Raw genomic sequence first — 26,125 nt, 5'->3', positions numbered from 1 at the left:
ACCTCTTAATCCCCTTAACCTATTTCATCTATCTCCCCACTTCTCTCCCCCTGGCAACCATCAGTTTGTTCTCTATATCTATGAGTCTGTTTCTGTTTTATGTTTGTTTTGTTTTTTCAGATTCTACATATTAGTGAAATCATACTGTATTCATCTTTCTCTGACTTATTTCACTTAGCATAATTCCCTCTATGTCCATCCATATTGTCACAAAAGGCAAGATTTCATTCTTTTTTGTGGCTGAGTAATATTCTTGTGTGTGTGCCCCATTGGGAGCATATCTACACAGGGAATAGCTATTCTAAGTAACTTTACATATATATATATATGTCTCATACCTTCTGTATCCATTCATCTGTTGATGGACACTTAGGTTGCTTCCATAACTTGGCTATAGTAAATAATGCTGCAGTGAACATAGGTATGCATATGTCATCTGGAATTCGTGTTTTTGTTTTCTTCGGAAAAATACCCAGAAGTGGAATTGCTGGATCATGTTGTAGTTCTATTTTTAATTGTTTTAGGAACCTCCATACTGTCTTCCATAGCGGCTGCGTCAATTTGCATTCCCATTAACAGTGCATAAGGGTTTCCTTTTCTCCATATCCTCACCAACATTTGTTATTTGTGATCTTTTTGATAATAACCATTCTGACAGATGTGAGGTGGTATCTCACTGTGGTTTTGATTTGCATTTCCCTAATTATTAGTGATGTTGAGTATCTTTTCATGTGTCTGTTGGCCATCTGTATGTCTTCTTTGGAAAAACATCTATTCAGTTTTTTTGCCCATTTTTAAATCAGGTTTTTTTTCTTTTGATGTTGAGTTGTGTGCGTTCTTTATATATTTTGCTTATTAACCCCTTATCAAATATATCTTAGAAATTTCTTCTCCCATTCAGCAGGCTGCCTTTTTGTTTTGTTGATGATTTCCTTCACTGTGCAAATGTTTTTCAGTTTGATGTAGTCCCATTTGTTTTTGGTTTTGGCCTTTTTCGCTTTTGTTTCCCTAGCCTAAGGAGACGTATTCAAAAAATATATTGCTAAGACCGATGTCAAAGAGTGTTCTGCCTGTGTTTTCTTTTAAGAGGTTTATAGTTTCAGGTCTTACATTTAAGGCTTTAACTCATTTTTAGTTTATTTTTGTATATAGTGTAAGAAAGTAGTTCAGTTTGATTCTTTTGCATATAGCTTCCCAGTTTCCCCAACACCATTTATTGAAGATGCTGACTTTTCCCCACTGTATATTCTTGCCTCCTTTGTCGTAGATTAATGAGCCATATAAGTGTAGGTTTATTCCTGGGCTCTCTGTCCTGTTCCATTGATCTATGTCTCTGTTTTTGTGCCAGTATCACACTTCATTGATTACCGTAGCTTTGTAGGATAGTTTGAAATCAGGGAGGATGATGCCTTCAGCTTTGTTCGTCTTTCTCAAGATTGTTTTGACTAGCCAGGATCTTTTGTTGTTTCCACACAAATTTTAGAATTATTTGTTCTAGTTTTGTGAAAAATGCCAATAGTATTTTGATAGGGATTGCATTGAATTTGTAGATTTCCTTGGTTAGTATCATTTTAACAATATTAATTCTTCCAATCCAGAAACACGGTGCATGTTTCCATCTGTTTGTGTCGTCTTCAATTTCCTTCATCAGTGTCTTATAGTTTTGTGAGTACAGGTCTTCTGTTTCCTTGGTTAGATGTATTCCTAGGTATTTTATTCTTTTTGATACAAGTGTAAATGGGGTTGTTTTCTTAATTTCTCTTTCTGATAGTTCATTGTTAGTGTATATAAATGCAGCAGATTTCTGTATATTCATTTTGCATCCTGCAACTTTACTGAATTTTTTATCGGTTTCAGTAGTTTTCTGGTCGTGGTGTACTTTCTATATACAGTTTTGTGTCATCTTCAAACAGTGACAATTCTACTTCTTCTTTTCCAATTGAAAATTTTTATTCGTTCTCTGATTTCTGTGGCTAGATTTCTGACATTGTGTTGTGTCAGGATGGCAAGAGTGGGCATCTTTGTCTTGTTCCTCATCTTAAAGGAAATGCTTTCAGTTTTCCACCATTGAGTAAGATGTTGGCTCTGGATTTGTCAAATATGGCCTTTATTATGTTGAGGTGTGTTCCCTCTACACACACTATGCTGAGAATTTTTATCATTAATGGGTGTTGAATTTGTAAGAAGCTTTTTCTGCATCTACTGAGATGATCAAATGGTTTTTATTCTTCAGCTTGTTAAAATGGTGGATCATGTTGAATAATTTGCAGATACTGTACCATCCATCCTTCCATCCCTGGGATAAATCCCACTTGATCATGGTACATAATCCTTTTAATGAATTGTTGGATTCAGTTTGCTAATATTTTGTTGAAGATTTTTACATCTGTGTTCATCAGCAATATTGGCCTGTAATTTTCTTTTTGGGGAGGTGTCTTTGTCTGGTTTTGGTATCAAGGTTCTGCTGGCCTTGTAGAATGAATTCAGTAGCATTCTTTCCTCTTCAATTTTTTGGAATATTTTGAGAAGCACAGATGTTGACTATTTTTAAAATGTTTTGTGGAACTCACCTGCAAAGCTGTCTGTTCTGGACTTTTGTTTGTTGGGAGTTTTTTGATTACTGATTTGATTTCATTACTGGTAATCAGTTTGTTCATATTTTCTATTTTCCTGATATAGTCTTGAGAGATTATAAGTTTCTAGGGATTTATCTATTTCTTCTAGGTTGTCCATTTAATTCACATATAATTGTTCATGGTAATCTTTCATGACCCTTTGTATTTCTGTGGTGGTCAGTTGTAACATCTCCTCTTTCCTTTTAATTTTATTTATGTGGGCCTTTTTTTTACTTGATGAGTCTGACTAAAGGTTTTCTTAATTTCCTGATATAGGCTTATATTGCTATATACTTCCCTCTTCCAGTTGCTTTGGCTGTGTCCCATAGATTTTAGATCATTGTATTTCCATTTTTATTTGTCTCCACATAGTTTGTTATCCATAAGCTTCTGGTCAACAGCAGACGATTTCCACTTCTCTGTCTTCCAGTTCACTGATCCTTTCCTCTATATCATTTAATCTACTATTGATTCCTTCAGTAGCAAAGCTAACAACAGTAAGCATTCCTAGCACCAGATTGTGATCTCTAAATGCCACTTGTAACTAAAAACAAGCAAACACTTTTTTGAAGAAATGGACAATTTGAGACTGGGCAGAAAAATGTCCAAGATGACCCTGGAAAAATTACCAGTAGCAATTATTGAGAAGTAAGGAAGCTATCAGAGACTACTTGGGTTGTGTCAAAGCATTGTAAGAGCCAACTTGAAGAGGCTCTCCATGGCCATGGAAGGACCATTTGTGCATCTGTAAATATAGTAACTGCAGTGGACAGAAACTCATCAGATGTGATTAAATCCATGAGCTCATCATGATGCTTGAAAAAAAAATACCTCATGATCACTTTAGCAGGAGCTGGAGAACCAACTTACTGTTTTGAAATGATAAATAAAGGAAAAGAATTATCCTTCCTTTTCTATATGGACTGCACTCCACAGTAACCAAATAATTGAACAGAAGTTTCTTTTTAGAACTATTCTAGCTAATAAGTGAGGAAGACATCATAGAATGAAAATATTACCATTTTGCATTTATAATGAATTAATGTTACCCAAGTCATAATCATCAACAGCTGCTAATATCACAGAGCAAGACAAAGAACCAGATATTATGTGTCTCCAGATGGAAGCACACCATATCGCTCATAATGGATTTTTATCAAAAAAAGAAGAAATCTAAATGTGAATTTTATCAAGCCTCCTACATAAAACTATTAATGTATAAGAAATACAGGGAACAGAGGAACATGTAGAACAAAACCATGGGGTACAATGAGCAAAATTCAGACTGTGGGAAATAAGAGGAAATGGCTCCATTTTTTGAATGCTAGCAGTAACAACGTAAAAATTGCGGGAAAATAGATGGAGATAGAGGGAGAACCTATAAATTAAACAAAAAAGAACTAAAGGAAATACCAGGTGAGTGCAATGTTTGTACCTTATTTGCATATCCTGATTAAAAAAACTATAAGAATATATGTACATATGTACACAAACACATATAACATGTTAGAAAACAATCACAGAAGTATGAGCACCAACTGAATGTTTATGACATTACAGAATTGTTGTTTTCTCTGTTTAGAGGCAGTAATGATATTGTGTGTGTGTGTATATATGTGTGTGTGTTTATTTTAAGAGTCCTTATCTTTTAGAGATGTACACTGAAATTATATGATGGCTGGGATTTGCTTCAGAATAATGAGGGCGTAGGAGGGGATGATTAAGCATATAAATGAAACAAGGTTAGCCGTGGTGGGGGGAGGGTGTAGCTCAAGTGGTAGAGCTCATGCTTTGCATGCATGAGGTCCTGGGTTCAATCCCCAGTGCCTCCTCTAAAAATAAATAAATAAATAAATCTAATTTACCCCTCTCAAAAAAAAGCAAAACAAGGATTAGCCATGAATTGATCATTGTCAAAGCTGAGTGATGAATACAGCACTCAAGGGTTCATTAAGCTATTAGTTTTCTATCTGCCTGAAAATTTTGAAACCAAATGCTTTATAAAAGGAAACAACTTGGGAACGTCATATCAGTAGTACCATGTTCTTCGCTAGATAGCCCTCATGTGAAAAAGAGCCACCTCCGTATTCACTCTTCCCGTTCCTCCGCCTCTTCTTTGTTACTTACCTTGTCACTGCCTACACTTTAAAGCCCACACTAAAGAGCACATAACAAGAAGGTAAGAGACTAGGAACTTCACAAATTAAGGTCACCTTGAGATCTCTTACATTATGCCTCAAGTAGCTTCGTGGAACTCTCACCCCCCACGGGCCGTCTCATCTGCTCAATTAATACTGAGAATATTGATCAGCTCATAGTTTATGCTCCTGCTAATGTGAACTACTGGTTTATTGTCAACCTCTAATTTCAGAACGTTTTCATAAGAATCTTCCTACGTGTTAAGATGGCTGCGAGAAGCTGGGATCCAAGGACACAGAGGGGAGAGGGAGGGAGGGAGGGGGCCTCCTTTATTAGCAATGAGTAAATCGGCATCCATCATCACTCTTGTCTTGTTTTAACTATAGGTATTTATCAAAGTGCTCGATAATAATGACAATGGCCCCGAATTCTCTCAGCCCCATTATGATGTGACAATCTCCGAGGATGTGCTTCCAGACACGGAGATACTGCAGATTGAAGCCACAGATAAAGATGAGAAGCACAAGCTGAGCTATACTGTCCACAGCAGCATCGACTCCGCCAGCATGAGAAAATTTCGGATCGACCCCAGCACCGGCGTGCTCTACACGGCCGAGAGGCTGGACCATGAGGCCCAGGACAAGCACATTCTCAACATCATGGTAGGGCCAACTACTTAGCACGCTCTCCTAGCAGAATCACTGACCATCCAAGGCACACACCTTAGCCTTCAGACATTCACAGCCCTTGAGTTTTGTAAGTAGTAGTAAATTTGGTCTTTTCCCGGCAGAGTTGCATTCATTCTTGCCTTTTGAGTTCAGTGAAGCATTACTATTGTTAGTGACTCATATTTTTGCCCAACTGAAATATTAGATGAGTGATACAGACAGCGGCTGCTTAGTAAATGCTGCTGACGGCCTGATTTGAGAGAGGAGGAACGGGCGGAGTGTCCGTAAATCTCCCAGGCTGTAGTATTGGTTCGCATCCAGAAGATTTTGTGAGAAAGTTTAAAAGAAGTTCCTTGAGAAGTTCATCATGAAGGTAATCATTTATTCAACCTGTGCAGTGCTCAGCCCTTGGAAGCGTTTAGAGAACAGATTTATTACTTATTGTTCTGGCATTGGACCCAGTGGTAAATACTGGCCCACAGAAGAGCTCAAAACTCATGAAAGCCTGCAGAGACTAAGTCTGAATTTGGGTCCATGGGGCCTCCAAATTATGTACAAGCTGCTTTCATCTTAAAGCGAAGTTTGATGAGTTTACAGAATTGGGAAATAAAGATGAATAGGAAACACCCTTGGTTCATTTATGACATAAAACCTGTCCCTTTAACTGCCCAAGAAACCTTTGGGCAATTGAACAACCACTGCCTAACAGAGCCCCCCTGAGTATCTTAAGATCAGGTAGGATGACAGAGACTTAATCTTTGTACGGATTGGCTACCAATTCCCAAGCAGCTGAAAGTAACGTTCCACTAAGTGCTACTCTTCCTTTCCAAGTCTGGGAACCTTTCTGGGCAAGAGGAAACTTGAGTGTCACGCCTTCAGCTCTGGTTTCCAGATGAGACTCCAGGGAACAGAAGAGGGACTCACAGGGTTCATCAGATCCATCCTTCTGGCCATTCATCCATTCATTCAACAGATATTTCTCAAGCACATGCTGTGTGCTAAGTTCTAGGCACTGAAGATATAAAAGAGACAAAGTCCCTACACCCTGGAGCATTCGATTGGAACGGACCTAGATTTCAGAGAGTCCAGCTTGGTCCTTAGGTGGGATGGGTTGGCGTCCAGAGAGAAATTCAGTGCACTCACTGGCTAGATTTGTAGAGATGTCTTCAGGAGCAGAAATCTCCTGCCGGTGACTGACTCCATTCTCATGATTCTTCAAGTCATTTCTGTTCATGCTTACCTTAACAGACTCAGAATTCAGTTTGTTTGCCTTGCATCATTTATCATTTATGTAATTGGCTGTGTAGAGCAAACAACTCTTTTATGCTGCCTTTCTCCAAGCTCAGCCCTTTGAGTCATTTTGCTCAGTTCCTCCTCAGGACTATTTCTGAAAACCCCTTTCCCTTTGATAGCTTTTCCTGCTATATTTTCTAATTTCTTCACATCTCTCTGAAGTTAGGGGACCTAAAACTGAACAAGCAAAAAAGCACACATTGGATTAGCACCCCAGAGGATTATGGCAAAGTCATGTGTGAGAGGTGAAGAATTGATTAGTTGCAAGGTCCTGCCATATGCAAACCAGGGAAAACTTTAAAGTGGTCAGACAAGGTTCTTTGGTGATATTACAGATTTTAGAAATTAAGATTTGGGTCGTCTTCCCAGTGGTCAGGGTTCTCTCTTAGTTCTGGGCCTTTATTTATGTTGGTTCTTCCTGCCTGGAATACATGCTGCACACAACCACCCCTCCCCCAGCATTTTACTGCTTCTTGTTTTTGTTACATTTTCTGAGCTGGGCTGTGCTCTTCTTACTGCCTCCTCCTATTCCAGCGCTTACCTCTGGGCCTTGAATCTGTCTGCTCACTTGTGTGCCTTCCCCAGTCAACTATAAGGTTCTTGGGAGCAGGGACTGTATCTGATTCACTGAGGAACCAGCAGTCTTGACAGATAACAGATGACAGTAAATATTTGTTGAATGAATGACTGGATGATAATACCTACTTTGCATTCATTAATTCCACGTTTTGGTTTCCCCTTTAGAAAAGCCTCCATCCACTTTTCCATTAGCAACTGTGTATACAGCTAACGGCGAGTAGTGACTGGGCGAGGGGGACCAAGGAAAGTGCTGTGGTTGTTCTATCCGGGCATCCCGGCACGTGTTTGTGAAACTGGACTGAACACAAGCCAGAGGCCAGGCCTAGGGCTGAGCAGTAAAGACAGTGTGGCCCCAGCTCTCAACGTGCTCAGTCACTGCCCCCACTCAGTAACACCTCCATTTCTCGAGCACCTGCTCTGGGCCTGGGACCGGGTCAAGCATTTTGTGAGCATTATTTCGTTGTGTTTTTACCATAGGCACAGCCATGTGAATTCTTTGCAACCTAAAGCTTTTAGTCCTACTGCTTCTTGTATTTTGCCTCAAGGTCAGAGATCAGGAGTTTCCTTATCGAAGAAACTTGGCCCGAGTCATTGTGAATGTGGAAGATGCTAATGATCACAGTCCTTATTTTACCAACCCACTGTATGAAGCATCTGTGTTTGAATCGGCTGCTCTGGGATCAGCTGTTCTGCAAGTGACGGCTCTGGACAAAGACAAAGGGGAAAATGCAGAACTCATATATACCATAGAAGCAGGTGAGAGCTGGTGGACAGATTGCAGTGCAATGCATGGCATTTGACCCTTAGTGGTATTTATTACCGTGTAAAATTCACATAGTTACCCCTGGAATGTCACCAAATGAATTTTTTGGCCAAGCAACTACCATACTTGTATAAAGTTCTTGGCATTTCAGTAATATGTTTTCCATCATTGACAGCGAGGAAGGAGTTTCCTTTGACAGTGTTCAATCGCAGATTCTTCTGAAATGGGAAGGAGAGAAGAATGTGTAATAAACTCAGTGAATTTCACTTACGGGTCAACACGCCATGGCCTCAGACTAAAATAACCAAAGCCTCCCATCATTTGAGGGCTGCTAGACAGTTCTGTGAATTGAGTCTTCAAGATCTTTGTTTATTTGTCAGTAGGTGGGCTCTGGGCTTCAGAAATTCCTACACCCCACAGTTAGCACAAACTCCCTTCATCAGAGATGACTGAGTACCAAAGTAGTTGTCGCTACTGACCTGCCTGCTTAACCTGACAGATAAATAAATACAAGCTCTTATTTTGTTAAATTTGAGAGTTTTTTTTTAAAAATCAATTTTATGTAAATCAACTATACCTCAATAAAAATAATTAATTTTTTATATCAATTTTCATATCTAGAAGGGAAGACCATAGTTCTCTGACGGTTTGAAGATGGACAGTTAGAAAACGTTTATGATAGAAGAGATGAATGTCCAAGTTAGGACAGGACTGTGAACCATAAAAAATGACAAATATCTTTTATCTGCTCTATTTTCCCTTCCCTTGTTCTGTCTTTTTTGAATCTTCAAGCCACGTGTTTCCAGAATGTTCTACAACATTATGTCTGTCGTGCATAATGCCAAATGCTGTCTCCTTTCATGCCAGCCCTGGAAAGTTTTCTTTCCCTTGACTTAAATATGGAGCATTTTTGTGAGTGGTTGAATTAAAATATGAATGCTAGAATGACAGTTTTGGACTAAAAATATTGGGGGGAAAAAAGCCAACAACTTTCTTTTAAATAGCCCCTTTATTGAATGACAATCGAAAACTCCTATTATTAGGCACCTACCTTTTACGTGAGTCTGTACTAAACTCTAGAGAAAAAAAAAAAAGAAAAAAAGAAAAAAAGACATTGGTTCATAACACCCAAGTACCCCAGGAGAATTCACCCATTTCTTTCCCAGATTTCCATGGAATTTCCTTTCAACCCACAGCCTGACAATACTTTTTTTAAAATGCTATTTTGCACCTCTTGTTTATCACAGGGCATTTTAATTATTTCATTATACAGTCCTTGTTCTTTTGGTTTCAAGAGTAATATAGGGAAACTTTTTAAAAGATGTATTTAAATAATGGCACAGAAAATGTCACCTAAACCCAAGAACTCCTTTTCTTTCTGTAGCATTCCCCTAATCTTACGTGTTTTTCTTTTCTCCGTATTCATACACATTGTTTCTTGTCGTCGTAATCATTTAGCTATAGGGTTTTATTTCTCCTTTTCTTAACATTTTCTAAGCATTTGTCTATGTGTCTGCTTGCTTTTTATATTTATCATTCAGGGTACTACTTGTATTCCTCTCAGAGAGCCAGACAATTTGTAAACCAATTTGGAGGTTCACAAAGAATGATTTAGGGGTAATTTACCATGCAGCTGAAAATTCTAATCTTTTAACCCCCATAGACTGTAGCCTGGTGCTGAGCATAAAGATCTCAGTCATTTCTTCAACAGTTGCCTGAAACTAGAGAGAAAAGTTATTTCCTTAAAACATCTTTTATACGGAAAACTTGAATTTCCGGAAAACCCACAGGAATGATTGGTATCTCAAAAAATAATGTTGACTGGATGTGTAAAAAGCTAATGGGAATTACAGTGTGCATGATAAACCCCAAGTGGTCACCGGAGCCCTTGCCAGACAGACAGACCCACACTAGACCCGCGCGGGTTCTAGTTAAGTCAAGTGTTTCCCCAGATCGTGGTAGGAGGGGGTCAGATCACAGCTAGTTCAGGATTTTGAAGGAAATGACAAGTGGTTGGTATAAAGTGTGCATTTTATTTAAGTTCTCTCAAATAAGCAAGATTTACTCTGTTTACTGGTGGGGCAGCCGTTTCCTATTCCCTTCCTGGCCTAAAGTAACTTTTTACTTTGCCCTGAAGGACCGAGGTGGAATTCAAGTGCAGAACTTCAGGTCTTAGATTTAGTTCAGGTTTGACGTTTGGTGCCAACAGCGGCTCATGGCGGGGCTCTGAGACAGGGCAGTACAGGAGAGACCAGGACTAAAAATTGAGTTAGGACAGGGGCATATTGGATCCCAAGATGCATACAGAGAGAGAATTAGAAATTTTGGTTGGGTCTACCTCTCTTAATCATTCAACAGATATTTATTGAGCATCTTTTTTTTTTTTTTTTTTTTGGTGCCAGGCACAATTCCATCTACTAGATAAATAATGATAAGTAAATAAGCACAGCTTTTGCCCAGTTATAAGAAGCCTAGCTTCCAAGAAAACAAGCAGAGGTTAGCGTCCAAGGATTCAAGTGTAGCAGAGGAGAACAAGCAGGAAGTGGATTCTAAGAAAGTGGGACAGTATGTTGAAGAGGGAAAGAGGCAAACAGCCCACTTGGACCTGGCGTATGAGCCCAGCATCCTGGAGCGATGTAACAAGCCGGTCAGCAGCCTTGGGACAGCAGGGTTGGGAAGCTGCCGTCAAGGTCAGAAGCTAGTCCTCCTTCATCCCTGCCATATGAATCTTGCTGTGTATGGACTAAGCCTAGAGTAAGGGAGGTCTTACCTGGAAGCTCCACAGGGGACCACTAGAATGAAGATGTTGCATCCATCATTCAGGGTTGCCTGTTGGTGCCCCTGCTGGAAGGTGACCATTACTCAGGTAGCTCCATATTTTCCTTCCCTGAGATGCTAAAGTGAAATGATTCCTGCCTTCTTGAGAGGATCTATGAATCAGATATTAGATCACACTCAATTCCGTGGTTCTGTTTATTCAAAATTTGCAAGCCTGTTCATGAGATCATTGAACTTCTTGTTGTCACAGCATGGTCACAGTTAGGTGGCAAAGTAAAAAAAACATCACAGTGACATCAAAGGTAATATTGCTTAATGTTCACATTGGGGCCTAGAATCAAATTCTTTATCTCTTTGTATATTTACATCCTCTTCAGAAATAAGCAAGTACCAGGGATGGGGGTAGAGCTCAGTGGTAGAGTGTGTGCTTAACATGCATGAGGTCCTGGGTTCAATCCCCAGTGCCCCCATTAAAAAAAGAAAGAAAGAAAGAAGCAAGGTATTTTATAGAAATAGATTTTATACAAGCATGACTTCTTTGTTTTCAGACATGGAAAAGTTTAGTTAATAAATACGTACTGAGAAGTATGTCAACAGCTGTATTTGTTGTCTATTTCAATAGACACACAGTATAGCTGCCCTCTCAGTCCTGAACCCTATCTAAATGTTAATGACATTTAAACTCTCTCTGTGTCTGCCATACTATTGCACTTCAAAAAGAAAGAAAAATTCAGATTTAGTTGAATAACCAAGGTTTTAAACTCTCGATGTAAAAGAATCTAGACCCATAGCAGGTACGGTCTTTGAGAAGTACAGACAGCCTTTTTAGAGATGCAAAAAGCAACACGGTAGATGATTCTGCTTCACACTGTCGACTACCTTTGGGCCACATTCTTCACATTCTTCAAGTTTTGTGTGCCCCCTTCTTTCCTCCTCTTACCTTCCTCATCCTCAACAATTGCAGACTTCACAGCACTGCATGTTCCAGAGGCAGAGCTCTGAACTTGCACGGTGTCCTTGTCCACAGCCCTTGTCCACAGCCCTTCCCATTTCAGATGTGTCAAAGTTTCTCAGCTTCATAAGGGTTATGCCTCGAGTGCTCAGTTTGGATGCTGCTTCAGATTATTAATGGTTTCCTTCTTCACCGGAAACCTCTTAATAATTTAGCGAATAGAACAGTTACAGATTGGAACAACTGCCTTAGAATTTTTTGTGTGTCTACTTTGATGTCTGTGTGTGCATGTGTGTGTTTTGGGGTGTAGGTCGGTGAAGAGTAGAAGGGGAGCCAGGAAAAATCCTCATCACTTGCAAAGCAAATGGTGACTTGGGAAGAATTCTCCATGCCTGCACAAAACCCCCCTCAGCAAAGTAGTGTTTGCGATGAAGTTGGTTTTGATGAGATGAAACAATACCAATTCCATGTAGCAAAGCTTACCTTTGGGATCATCTTAAACCAAATGACTATGTGATAATGTTGTGAAGAGATTCCTACAACCCTCTTTCTCATAATCTAGAACATAGGATATGGCACTAGTTTGGGGATAAATACCTTTTTACCAGTGGCATTGGCACGTGCTAGCGCAATCTGTTTCTTTCTCACAAGGCTAGGAATAAGAAAGTCCTAAGCATTCTCCACAGGGAAGTCTTTCCTACAAACTCTTATTTCCCAGTTTGAAGGTTCACAGTGCTATGGTGTTGTTCTTGCTCTTATTAACCTGGATTAAGAAGATACTGATCAGAAATTCACAATTTACTAGAAAAACTCATTCAGTTGCTTTTGAATACCCCTAAAAGGGAAGTCTCTCATTTTATTTCAGAATGCGGTGGAATCAGTACAGATAATTGCTTTCTACTTGCCGTGTTGTGTAAAAGTAGCCTTAAGATGAAGAGTTAATCTTCAGAAAATGACCCACATGAACTCACTTCCCTGTTGATTTCTATATTGTAGGGAACACTGGGAACACATTTAAGATCGAACCAGTCCTGGGCATCATCACTGTTTCCAAAGAGCCAGACATGATGACAATGGGTCAGTTTGTCCTGTCAGTCAAAGTCACGGATCAGGGTTCCCCGCCAATGTCTGCCACCGCAATTGTACGCATTTCTGTCACCATGTCTGATAATTCTCACCCCAAGTTCACTCACAAAGACTACCAAGCAGAAGTAAATGAAAATGTTGATATTGGAACATCAGTCATTCTGATCTCTGCCATCAGTCAATCTACCCTCATCTATGATGTCAAAGATGGAAACTTTGGTGGGGCCTTCACCATAAATCCATATTCTGGAGTCATCACCACTCGGAAGGCACTGGATTACGAGAGTACTTCCTCTTACCAGCTCATTGTCCAGGCCACTAACATGGCAGGAATGGCGTCCAACGTCACAGTCAATATTCAGATTGTTGATGAAAATGATAATGCTCCAGTTTTTCTCTTTTCTCAATATTCGGGCAGCCTAAGTGAGGCGGCCCCAGTCAACAGCATCGTCAGGAGCTTGGATAACAGCCCGCTGGTGATTCGAGCCACCGATGCCGACAGCAACCGGAATGCTCTGCTCGTGTATCAGATTGTGGAGTCCACGGCGAAGAAGTTCTTCACCGTGGACTCCAGCACGGGTGCAATCCGAACAATTGCCAACCTGGACCACGAGACCATCGCCCATTTCCACTTTCACGTGCACGTGAGAGACAGCGGTAGCCCCCAGCTGACCGCAGAGAGTCCCGTTGAAGTCAGCATAGAGGTGACAGATGTGAACGACAACCCGCCCGTTTTCACTCAGGCTGTGTTTGAGACTGTGCTGCTTCTCCCGACCTACGTGGGAGTGGAGGTTCTGAAAGTCAGCGCCACGGATCCCGACTCCGAGGTGCCCCCCGAACTGACGTACAGCCTAATGGAAGGCAGCTTGGATCATTTTTTAATTGACTCAAACAGTGGAGTGCTCACCATAAAGAACAACAACCTCTCCAAAGATCACTACATGCTGATAGTTAAAGTGTCTGACGGAAAGTTCTACAGTACCTCCATGGTCACCATCTTGGTTAAAGAAGCCATGGACAGCGGCCTCCACTTTACACAAAGCTTTTACTCCACCTCCATCTCAGAGAACAACACTAACATAACCAAAGTTGCTATTGTCAATGCAGTTGGAAATCGCCTTAATGAGCCCTTAAAATACAGCATCTTAAACCCAGGAAATAAGTTCAAGATAAAATCTACCTCAGGGGTCATTCAGACCACTGGAGTCCCCTTTGACCGTGAAGAGCAGGAGTTATATGAGCTCGTGGTGGAAGCCAGTCGTGAACTGGACCATCTGCGGGTGGCGAGGGTGGTGGTCAGGGTTAACATTGAAGACATAAACGACAATCCTCCAGTCTTTGTGGGCCTCCCTTACTATGCTGCTGTGCAAGTTGATGCCGAGCCTGGCACTCTGATTTACCGAGTGACGGCCATTGACAGAGACAAAGGTGCAAATGGAGAAGTGACCTACGTCCTGCAGGATGACTATGGCCACTTTGAAATTAACCCTAAGTCAGGGAATGTTATTTTAAAAGAAGCATTCAACTCCGACCTGTCCAACATCGAGTATGGAGTCACCATCCTAGCCAAAGATGGTGGGAAACCCTCTTTGTCCACATCCGTGGAACTTCCCATCACTATTGTCAACAAAGCCATGCCTGTGTTTGATAAGCCCTTTTATACAGCATCCATCAACGAAGACATCAGCATGGACACCCCCATTCTAAGCATCAATGCCACCAGCCCAGAAGGCCAAGGCATCATATATATCATTACTGATGGGGACCTTTATAAACAATTTAACATTGACTTTGATACCGGGGTCCTGAAAGTCATTAGCCCTCTGGATTATGAAGTTACGTCTGTTTACAAATTGACGGTAAGAGCCAGTGATGCCCTTACTGGTGCCAGGGCTGAAGTCACCGTTGACTTGCTAATTAATGATGTAAATGACAACCCCCCTATTTTTAATCAACCCACATACAATACAACATTATCAGAAGCATCTCTCATTGGGACACCTGTTTTACAAGTTGTCTCTACTGATGCAGACTCAGAAAACAATAAAATGGTACATTATCAGATTGTCCAAGATACTTACAACAGCACGGATTATTTTCACATAGACAGTGCCAGTGGCTTAATCCTGACAGCGCGGATGCTGGACCACGAGTTAGTGCAACACTGCACTTTGAAAGTCAGAGCAACAGATAATGGCTTCCCATCCCTGAGTAGCGAGGTCCTGGTTCATATCTACATCTCGGATGTAAATGACAACCCTCCAGTCTTTAATCAGCTCATTTACGAGTCATATGTAAGTGAATTAGCCCCCCGGGGCCATTTTGTAACCTGTGTCCAAGCCTCTGATGCAGATAGCTCTGATCTGGACCGTTTGGAATACAGCATTTTATCTGGGAATGACCGGACGAGCTTTCTGATGGACAGCAAGAGTGGCGTCATCACACTGTCCAACCACCGGAAGCAGCGGATGGAACCTCTGTATAGTCTCAATGTGTCCGTCTCCGATGGGCTGTTCACTAGCACTGCCCAGGTGCATATCAGGGTACTCGGGGCTAACTTGTACAGCCCTGCCTTTTCGCAAAGCACCTATGTAGCAGAGGTGAGAGAGAACGCAGCTGCTGGGACCAAGGTAATTCACGTTCGAGCCACAGATGGGGATCCAGGGACGTATGGGCAGATCAGCTATGCCATCATCAATGACTTTGCTAAGGATCGATTCCTCATAGATAGCAACGGACAGGTCATCACAACAGAAAGGCTCGATCGGGAAAACCCTCTGGAAGGAGACATCAGTATTTTTTTGAGGGCCCTTGATGGCGGAGGGAGAACAACATTCTGCACTGTCAGGGTGATTGTGGTGGATGAAAATGACAACGCCCCCCAGTTCATGACAGTAGAATACAGAGCCAGCGTCAGGGCAGACGTTGGACGGGGCCACCTGGTCACTCAGGTTCAAGCCATGGATCCAGATGATGGGGCAAACGCAAGGATTACTTACTCCCTCTACAGTGAAGCCTCTGTCTCAGTGGCTGACCTCCTGGAAATCGATCCTGACAATGGCTGGATGGTCACCAAGGGCCATTTTAACCAGCTGAAAAACACAGTGCTTTCCTTCTTTGTCAAAGCAGTGGATGGAGGCATCCCCGTGAAGCACTCCCTCATCCCTGTCTACATCCATGTCTTACCCCCTGAAACATTCTTGCCCTCATTCACCCAGTCTCAGTATTCCTTCACCGTTTCAGAAGATACAGCCATTGGGAGCACGGTGGACACCCTGAGGATTTTGCCCACTCAGAACGTCAGATTCAGCACGGTTAATGGGGAGCGGCCAGAAAACAACAAAGGGGGTGTCTTCGTCATAGAACAGGACACAGGCACCATCAAGCTGGACAAACGTCTGGACCATGAGATCAGCCCAGCTTTCCACTTCAAAGTAGCAGCCACTATACCCCTGGACAAGGTAGACATTGTGTTCACCGTGGACGTAGACATCAAGGTGCTGGATTTGAATGACAACAAGCCAGTCTTTGAAACGTCTAGCTATGAGGCAATCGTAATGGAAGGGATGCCTGTGGGCACCAAACTCACACAGGTGAGAGCCATCGATGCGGACTGGGGAGCCAACGGGCAGGTTACGTACTTCCTCCACTCAGATTCCCAGCCCGAAAAGGTGATGGAAGCATTCAACATTGACAGCAACACAGGCTGGATCAGTACTTTGAAGGACCTGGATCACGAGACAGACCCCACGTTCACCTTCTCCGTGGTGGCCTCCGACCTTGGAGAAGCCTTCTCTCTTTCCTCCACAGCGTTGGTCTCTGTCAGGGTGACAGATATAAATGACAATGCTCCAGTCTTTGCCCACGAGGTGTACCGAGGGAATGTGAAGGAGAGCGACCCTCCGGGCGAGGTGGTAGCCGTCCTCAGCACCTGGGACAGGGACACCTCAGACATTAATCGCCAAGTGAGCTACCATATTACAGGTAAGTCTGCCACTCTAGTTTTCACTCTGTGCTCTGCCTTCTAAAGATGGAAGGTGGCAGGGGGTAAGAGTGGGAGAGAAGAAGGAAGATGGTATGAGGAATTGAGAGTAACGTAATCTCTTTGGGGCTAAGGAAGCGATCTCTGAGTAGCCTTGGTTTTTCAGTTGTTGGCTGTTGTTAACTCAGCCCAAATTAGGAGTTCTTTAGTTTGCCTCTGACAGATTACCCAGACCAGTACCTAGTCCTTGAGCCACTTTTTTTTTCTTTACTGAAGTATAATTGATATACAATGTTGTGTTAGTTTCAGGTGTGCAGCAGAGTGATTCAGTTATACATTTAAGTTTACATATTCTCTTTCAGATCCTTTTCCATTATAGGTTATTACAAGATACTGAATATAGTTTCCTGGGCTATACATTAGGACTTTGTTGTTTATTTTATATATAGTAGTGTGTTAGTGTGTATGTGTTAATCTCAAATTCTTAATTTATCCCTCCCCCAGTTCACCCTTTTGGTAACCATAAGTTTGTTTTCTATTTCTGTGAGTCTGTTTCTGTTTTGTAAATAAGTTAATTGATATCATTTTTATAATTTCCATGTATAAGTGATATCATATGATATCTGTCTTTCTCTTTCTGACTTACTTCACTTAGTATGGTAATCTCTAGGTCCATCTATGTTGCTACAAATGGTATTATTTCCTTCTTTTTTATGGCTGAGTAGTATTCCTGTGTGTGTGTGTGTGTGTGTGTGTGTGTGTGTGTGTGTGTGTGTTTGTGTGTATGTATGTGTATATATATATCATCTTCTTTATCCATTCGTCCATTCATAATGCTGTCACGAACATTGGGGTGCATTTATCTTTTCGAATTAGAGTTTTCATCTTTTCCAGATATATGCCCGGGAGTGGGCATTGCTGGATCATATGGTAAGTCTATTTTTAGTTTTTTAAAGAACCTCTGCACTATTCTCCATAGTGGCTGCACCAGTTTACTTTCCCAACAACAGTGAAGGAGGGTTCCCTTTTCTCCACACCCTGTCTAGCATTTATTATTTGTAGACTTTGTGATGATGGCCATTCTGACCAGTGTGAGATTGAGTCACTTAATCATTTTTTTAAAAGTCCAGCGAAAGACTTCAGTTGAAGAAATAAAAAGAACAGCTCTTTGTAATGAGGGGATATATTTTTAACTCTATTCCTTCTTCCTACTTTTTGTAGCAGTAAGAAAAATAAATAGCTTGATCCCAGTAAGCGTTACTTACAAGTTTCTCCTGGTAGCAGAAACTCACATGTAAACTCACACACATATGCACAAATTAGAGGGCATTGTTTGACGTTTTGCTGGAAAATCTTCCATTATAACTCCAAGGCAAAAGGTATTTCTTCTAATATCATAATTTTCTTGGATCCCTTTTTTGCCTTTCCAAATAGTACATAGTGGTTCAACAGGAAAGCCAGGGTAGACAAACGAGGTCACACAGAGTGCACAAAAAGTGCCACCATTGCTCTAAGGGGCAGAGGATCTCTTGTCGGAGTGAAGAAGAGGTGTCACTGATCGGGGGTGGCATTCTGGGGGCGACTGGCCTTAAACTGCGAAGAAGAGAGGGTTGCTGGTGTGAGAGGCGTCTTCCTAAAAACGACTTGCGGGTTTTAAAGCTCTTATTTTGATGCTGTGACAGCCAAAGGTAGAACGTAAGCAAAGTGCCAGAAGATTTTAAAGAATCCATCAATACTTGTAGTCAGGTGGCTTCCCTTTAGAAAAACTACATTATGCAAAGTGAAAAATGAATTAATTAGAATGCCCTCAGGACACAGAATCTGCTTAAGTACGTTAGTGGGAAAGTTAATTAATCACTGCCGAATAAGATCCAGGGGAGAGTATGTGTGTCAGTGCTGGGAACCACCACACCTCCCTTCCACGTAACTCTTCTTTTTCTTTATGGAACTGTTTTTTTTTTTTGAGTGTGTGTGTGTGTGTGTGTGTGTGTTATCTTTTGTTTAAAGGTCTGTATGCATATCTGCCTTATCTAATACCTTCCGTTGCCTTTTTTTCATTAAAATGTGTATTTCTGCAATAAAGACATGAGTGATAGTGGTAAAGTAAGAAAGGTGAGTGAAGCATCACTTTGATTTATTTGCATTTAGCTTCAGACATAAAGCTTCTTAGGCATTCTGAGGGATGTGTTTCTATTTGGAAAAATTGTTCAACACTCAGCTTTAATTAATTATCTATTGTCTCTGAATTCTTAGTGGACTGTTTAAAGGGACCATCCCATCGACTTTACCAAAGTAATGGAAACAGAGTAGCTTAAAGCTACTGTTACTATTGGCCACGCCAACCACCAACTGATTTTAATTGTATTTAACTTTTGCTCTTGACTTAACACAGCTTGGCTGTGCTGCCACAGATTAACAAAGGACCGTTAATCATTGTATTTCACAAAAGAGCAGTGTGGGCCGGCACTGAAAGCATTTACTAGAGAGGTTAAATTTGTGCATGCTGAAATCATATTCAGCTGAAGCATAACTGAATCCCAGCCAGGGGTGGAGGACAGTGATATCCCAAGAAGGACCCCGAGCCTCACCAGAGTGCGTTTCTCAACCTCAACACTAGTGGCATTTGGGGCTGGGTAAGTCTCTATTGTGGTGGTTGTCCTCTGTTGTAGGTGACACAGTAGGACAATTGCCAGCATCTCTGGTCTTTACCCAGTAGATTCCAGTAGCACCACCAGCACTATAACCCTGGATGTGACATTCAGAAATGTCTCCAGACATTGACAAATGTTCCCCTGGAGATGGGGTGGGGGTTACACTCGCAACTGAGGACCACTGCCCTAGAGGAATGTGCAGCCCTCGCCTTCTCTGCTGTGTGCCCAGTAAAGTCCATGTATCCCGCGGTTACCCCGCACTGCTGGGCCCCAGGCTGCTCTGCCCCGGCCTTACATCCAGAGTACAGTCTGCCCCTCAGATCTCCGCTGCTTTTCACTCAGTCCCTCCAGCAGGACCAGGGATTTTTCTCTCTTTTCTTTTTTTTTTTTTTTTTAAATTGAAGTGTAGTTAATTTACAATGGTGTTAGTTTCTGATGTACAGCATAGTGATTCAGTTATACATATATATATTCTTTCTCATAGTTCTCTTTCCTTATAGGTTATTACAAGTATTGAATATAGTTCCCTGTGCTGTACAGTAGGACTGTGTTGTTTATCTATTCTGTATATAGTAGTTTGCATTTACTAATCCCAAACTCCCAATTCATCTCCCCCACCTTTCCCCTTTGGTAACCATAAGTTTGCTTTCTGTGTCTCTGAGTTTCTTTCTGTTTCGCAGGTAAGCTCACTTGTGTCATTGTTTTAGATTCCACAGATAGGTTATACAGTATTTGTCTTTCTCCGTCTGACTTATTTCACTTAGTATGATGATCTCCAGGTCCATTCGTGTTGCTGCAAATGGCATTATGTCAGTCCTTTTTATGGCTGAGTAGTATTCCTATGTATATACACACCACAGCTTCTTTATCCAGTCATCTGTTGATGGAGATTTAGGTTGCCTCCGTATCTTGGCTATTGTAAAGAGTGCTGCTATGAACATTGGGGTGCATGTATCTTTTTGAATTAGAGTTTCCTCAGGATATATGCCCAGGAGTGGGATTGCTGCATCATATGCCCTCTGTTCTTTGAACGATTTGTTGTAGGAAGGTGAGAGGGCTCCACTTTTTCAACCCAGTAGCCGCCAGTAGACGGCACGCTTTCCTTATTTATTTGTTTACTGTCAACTTTTCCCACTGGGGAAAAAAAAGCAGGCTCCACCACAAGAGCAGGGGTTTTTGTCAGTTCTGTCCACCGCTGTAGCCCTACTGCCTGGCACAGTGCCTGGCCCTGAGCAGGTGACAAATCCGAGTTGAATGCCCAAACAAACAAAACGGGGATGCTCTGACTGGATTCCGGGCTTCCTGCCAGCTGCCTCATCCAGTCTTCCTCCCTGTTTGAAGTGACATTATTTCCCACTTCAGGTTAAGAAGGCCAAGGTGGTTTTCTTCTTCCTTCCTCCAAGCTGCTTTTGTTTCTGTGTAATTCAGTGATGTGGGAAAGTAAAGTTGCAGGGACCACTTTCAATGTTCCAGCCTCGTCCAAAGCGGTTCTGCTCCAACTCCGCTGCTTTCCTGCCCCTTGCCCCAGCTCCCCTCTGATCAATCTAATCTACTTGCAGTGCTTATCTTTGAATGGCTCCTCCAACGACCCCCTCATCGGGGCTCTTTAGTCCTGATGGGTCTTCCTCTGTCACACAAACTTTTCTCCCCCGAATTCCACTCCTTACAAGAGAAGCCGCTGTATGATGAAGCCTTCATTAAAAGATTCCTTTATAGAACTGACTGCTTTCCTTGATTGCATAATCAACAGCTAATGAAACTGTCTTGGTAACAAGAGCTGTAGTGTATTACATTCTCTCTTGAGACAAAGTGGAAAGACAATTGCATCATCCCGAGAAGAAGATAGATTGTTCACAGTTTGAATTTGATTGTCCTTAAGGGGAACTAAACAAGAGATCATATCTAGCTTCTCTGAGTGCATTTTATTCTCTTGGAAAGTTACTGTTTTACTTTCCACACAAGCCAAGCATATAAATATCATGCTTTGTTGCAGGAGAATCAAAAGGAAGGAAGTGTCAGTTTTTTCCACTATAAATGATAGGGGCACGTGGATGACCTCGCATAGGCCTCTCCCTGTAGGTGGAGATCAAGGCTTTTCATTGCACATCTTCAAAAACTCTTTTTTCACTGCAGGAGGGAACCCCCGAGGAAGGTTCGCCCTGGGCCTGGTGCAGAGCGAGTGGAAGGTCTATGTGAAGAGACCTCTAGACAGAGAAGAACAAGACATTTACTTCCTCAATATCACTGCCACCGACGGGCTCTTTGTCACACAGGCCATGGTGGAAGTGACTGTCAGTGACGTGAATGACAATAGCCCCGTGTGCGAGCAGGTAAGATTTGCGGATACGCCGGATACAACACTGCTTTTTGCTGTGCGTCTCTAGAATTAGGCCAAATCCCATTTCACTTTTCTCCTTAAGGCCAGGCTAATTTCTGCCCTTATCACCTTAACTAGGGAGCTCCAATTAGATATAAGAGGGTAGGAAGTGGACTCTAGGTAGAAATATGATAAACATGGAAAGAATATAGGTAACATCGTCGGGTACCTAATTCTGCCCTCCAAAAAACCAAACAGACAAAAAATAACACCATGAATCTTAAAATGAAATGTTGAAGGAATCATGAAGGACATGATGATTTTTTTCCGTCTGAACCACTGATTTCATAAAAGAAAAGTGGACCACTCGAAGGTATGAATCCTTTTTTTGTCTAAGTGGACACAGCTGGCTGGTAGTGATGTTGGGAATGAGGTTGGGGCTCTAGGCTCCTCATGCAGTGACCTTTCTACCACAGCTCAAAGCATGACAGCCAGTGCAAGGTGCCAGGACTCAATTTTATTTTGTTTCTTACCAAAGTTAAATCACCCTTCACTTACCTTTTCCTTACCGTGTGGACGGAGAGATGATACTGGTGTTCTGCAGCTCAGAAAAGCCTTGCAGATAGGTTTAATCTCTCAGATTCATGCTAAGTGTTATCAGTGGCTCTTTAAAGAGTTGAAGGGTCCCAAGGACTCACTGGTGCTTAACAGAAAAGAGGCACATGATCAATATGTGATGTGTGTCAGGTTTCCACCGGGGCAGGGATTTTTGTCTTTCTTCTTCAACATTGTACTCCTAGCATCTCAGTAGCCGGTGCTCAATCAGCATTTGTTAAATGAATGAGCGTGGGAGGGGCAGGGCAAGAGATAGTCTGTGTTTCATCACATAGTGTAAGGTGATTCTGTGCTAAAGGAAAAAAATAGCTGAAGGTAAATTATATGAATGCATTTCTATGGAAATCATTTATAATGCTCAATATGACAATTGTTCCACAAATACCAATGATTTAATTACTTTACTTTACCTTTGCCTAGTTTGCATATACAGCATTGTTTCCCGAAGACATCCCATCAAACAAAATCATCCTGAAGGTCAGTGCCAAGGATGCCGATATTGGATCCAATGGAGAGATACGATACTCACTCTATGGATCTGGAAACAACGAATTTTTTCTAGATCCAGAAAGTGGTAAGGGAAAATTTATTCTTTGGGTAAATGCCATTGTTAATCCATGAGAGAAGTTAAACCCTCATCCGGTCTCATCACCAGGGGGCAGTTAGTATACAAGAACCCTCCTGCGATGCCCTGCTGCTGCCTTGGACTCTTAAGAAACACTAGTAGCACATGGTGTCTGCAGGACACAAGCTTCATTTGTCTTATAAATAAAACTTGCCCTGACTTTACCTGCATTTATTAGCACCAAGAAATCAGGCGTGTCTCTTTGCCCCTGTTCTTCCTCCCATCCATGAGTTAAAGCAGCTGCGCTATAAAGAGTGTAATTAGGGTTGTATCACAAATGCAGGTTCTCACACAAGCCAGACAGCAGTGCATAGTAGGAGAGTTGTGCCCTGTTGAAATCCCTTTTGGGTCCCTTCTCAATGCTTGTTAACACACTTGTCTGGTTTTTATTAAGCATTCCTGCCTAGTTTCTCCAAAGCTATGAGCCCCCAGATTTGCTTATATATGGAGGTAAAATGTATAAGGTGAAAGGTTATGTATACTAAAGGCAGATACCCGCGTGGAAGGCCAAAGCCAATGGAAAGACATTTTCTATGGAAGTAAATTAGTTCAGTGTTGTGTATTGGATGGTCCATCCACTGGCAATTTTTAAATGAAATGTGCAGATTGAATAACTTGCGTATTTCCAGCGTTGTGTTGGTCCTAATGAACAGTGACTAATTACTAGACTCCAGAAGGTGTTGACTCCTCCCCAGCCCTCTCCTGTGTCTGCTATATCTTACTGGGAGGCACTTAGCTACATAGCAATGTACTACTTGGCTATATAGGGCTGGACATTTTTTATTCACTAGCCAACTTTTACTGAGTAACTGCTAGACCTAAAGGCTCTCTATAGGATATTTGTGATGGACTCCGAGATGAACAAAACAAACCAGGCCCGAGGAATATTGTAACCTGGTGGAGAAGACAGAGCAGTAAGTCCGTAATAATAATCACAGAAATGACAATTATAACAATGAAAGGCAGAATGACATGAGTGCCTGGGAGAGATATCAGGAGAGTTCTGTCTGGGCACAGAGGAAGAAGGAGCTAATATTCTGATGAAAGGGAAGAGGAAACTGTCTTTAAAAACAACCGGTGTTTGAAGTGAGCCAGGATGCTAGTAGTTCAAGCAGGACTCTGCCAGACATGGGGGCCCCGTGGGCGGAGAACATGGCACATCCAGGGAACGCCAGGCCCAACACTGTCCCTGCTCAGATGTGCCACAGAACGGCCTGTGAAGGCTTGTGAGAAAGTGGAGGGAAAAACAGCTTTAGGTCAGATTGTGGAGGGCCTTGAATGCCCAAATGAAAAAAAATCACTGGATGTTTTTGAGGAGAGAGAACCGATCCAGCCTGTGTTTGAGAAAGGGCTGCAGTCAGGAAGCCCTAGGAGGAACCGCTTCCTAAGTAAAGATGGGTTCATCCCAATGACGTATCCAAATTTTACTGGAGAGTACATAATAATATTTCATGAGTCCTGCTTTTCACCAAACAATGTTTATTCAGGCCTGCCCCTGTGCTTATTACCATTAGCCTTTGAAATGTAAATAAACAACAACACAATCTCCAGGGAGGCTGACACCCAGGACCAGGACAGCCATTCCAGTGGTTAAAATACAGACATAATCTCCCTCCGTGTTGGCTGATAAATGTTGCTGCTCCCAGCTTCTCAAATATTCCTCCACCGGCACCCTCCTCCAGCAGACACAGAAAGGGGGGTCCACCCGTCACTGTGGGACTCCTTCGTGACCTCCATCTGCTGAAGCCAGCCTGTTTTGACTATTTGTTTTCCCCTTGAAGATGGAGTAAAAAGATATTAAGTATCTGGAAGGAGAGAGACGGCCCCTTCTGGGTCTACAGATGGTTGTCATGATGGAGCATCAGAGAACTAAGGATATTGGTCCATTCTCCACGCTTTTTCTGGAAATACAGCAGAAATCCAGAAACACAGCCATCTCCAGAGCAGGTCTTGAGAGGTTTAACATGGTGTGGAGCTTTCTCCATGTTGCCAAAAGAAGGAATCCCCGATACAAGAGGCTTCACGGTGGGATTAATCCACTGGAAGTTCATGCAATTTGCTTTTTGTTGCATCCAGAATCCCATACATTTTCCCCTGATACTTAAAAAAATTGAACTTGCTCTGTTTTTCAAAGTTTGAGGCACTTGAGCCAAAAGTCAGCAGTCCTTCCTGTACTGGGGATCCTGTATGTCATTGATTCTCTGCTCATCAAAGATAGTCTTTGAAAAGCCAGGCCACTTATTTTCACAGGTGAGTTAAAAACCTTGGCTCTGCTGGACCGAGAGAGGGTCCCTGCGTACAGCCTCATTGCCAGGGCCACCGACGGGGGTGGCAGGTTCTGCCAGTCTGACATCCGCCTGATCCTGGAGGACGTGAACGATAACCCCCCGGTGTTTTCTTCCGGCCACTATCACGCCTGTGTCTATGAGAACACGGCCACCAAGGCTCTGTTGACCAGAGTTCAGGCAGTGGATCCCGATGTTGGTAAGTCAGGTACAAACATCCCTGTTTGTACAGTTGACACATCTTCAGGTGCTACTCATCCATTAGTTTCATCAGTTCACCGGGCCCTTTCCCATGGGAACCTGTCCATTAGTCCACGTTTCAGCTCTTCCGTTGAGTTTCAGATGCACAAGAGAACTCTGCAAGGCGTCTTCCCTCCTCTTTCTAGGGTTTGAAGAAGCAATGCTATGAATTCTTTGTCTTTTAATGAAGAGTTTTAGTTTGGGGGGGTGGGATTCAACCTTTGGAATAAAAATGATACCTTTCTTACTTGCCCATTCCCCCCGAACATAGTTAAAATGCTGTGCTGTGTGGCGGGGAGAATTCATTTCCATTTCTACAAAGAATTGCATCCCATGCTTCAGCTGAAATATGACTATCTCGATTTATGATAGTGCCCCACAGAGCAAAGACCAATTACTAAATATGCTGCCAGTCCAATGTGGATTTTTTTTTTAACTGCCATATTCTGGAGTATTTTGGTCCTATGAACTGATGTTACTAGGTGGGGTGGGGGGTGGTGGTGGGGAAGTGCTGGAATTAGAATCGAAAGTTGCTAA

General features: G+C 42.1%; 1 protein-coding gene and 2 non-coding genes across 3 annotated transcripts in view; all 3 read left to right on the top strand.

Moving 5' to 3' along the window:
- Window positions 1-26,125, top strand: part of FAT3 (FAT atypical cadherin 3) — a 188,290-nt gene that overhangs the window by 80,101 nt on the left and 82,064 nt on the right. The window contains 6 exon segments of the mRNA XM_032490429.1: window positions 5,141-5,416; window positions 7,840-8,050; window positions 12,784-16,857; window positions 21,640-21,836; window positions 22,859-23,012; window positions 25,314-25,547. Of these exon segments, the coding sequence (XP_032346320.1) occupies window positions 5,141-5,416; window positions 7,840-8,050; window positions 12,784-16,857; window positions 21,640-21,836; window positions 22,859-23,012; window positions 25,314-25,547 (5,146 nt within the window).
- On the top strand, window positions 4,375-4,447 carry TRNAA-UGC. Its single transcript has one exon. It is a non-coding gene; the product is annotated as a tRNA-Ala (tRNA).
- TRNAV-AAC lies at window positions 11,234-11,305 on the top strand. Its single transcript has one exon. It is a non-coding gene; the product is annotated as a tRNA-Val (tRNA).

Source organism: Camelus ferus, chromosome 10, assembly GCF_009834535.1.
Source record: "Camelus ferus isolate YT-003-E chromosome 10, BCGSAC_Cfer_1.0, whole genome shotgun sequence".
Lineage (NCBI taxonomy): Eukaryota > Metazoa > Chordata > Mammalia > Artiodactyla > Camelidae > Camelus > Camelus ferus.
This window is presented reverse-complemented; position numbering and strand designations above follow the sequence as displayed.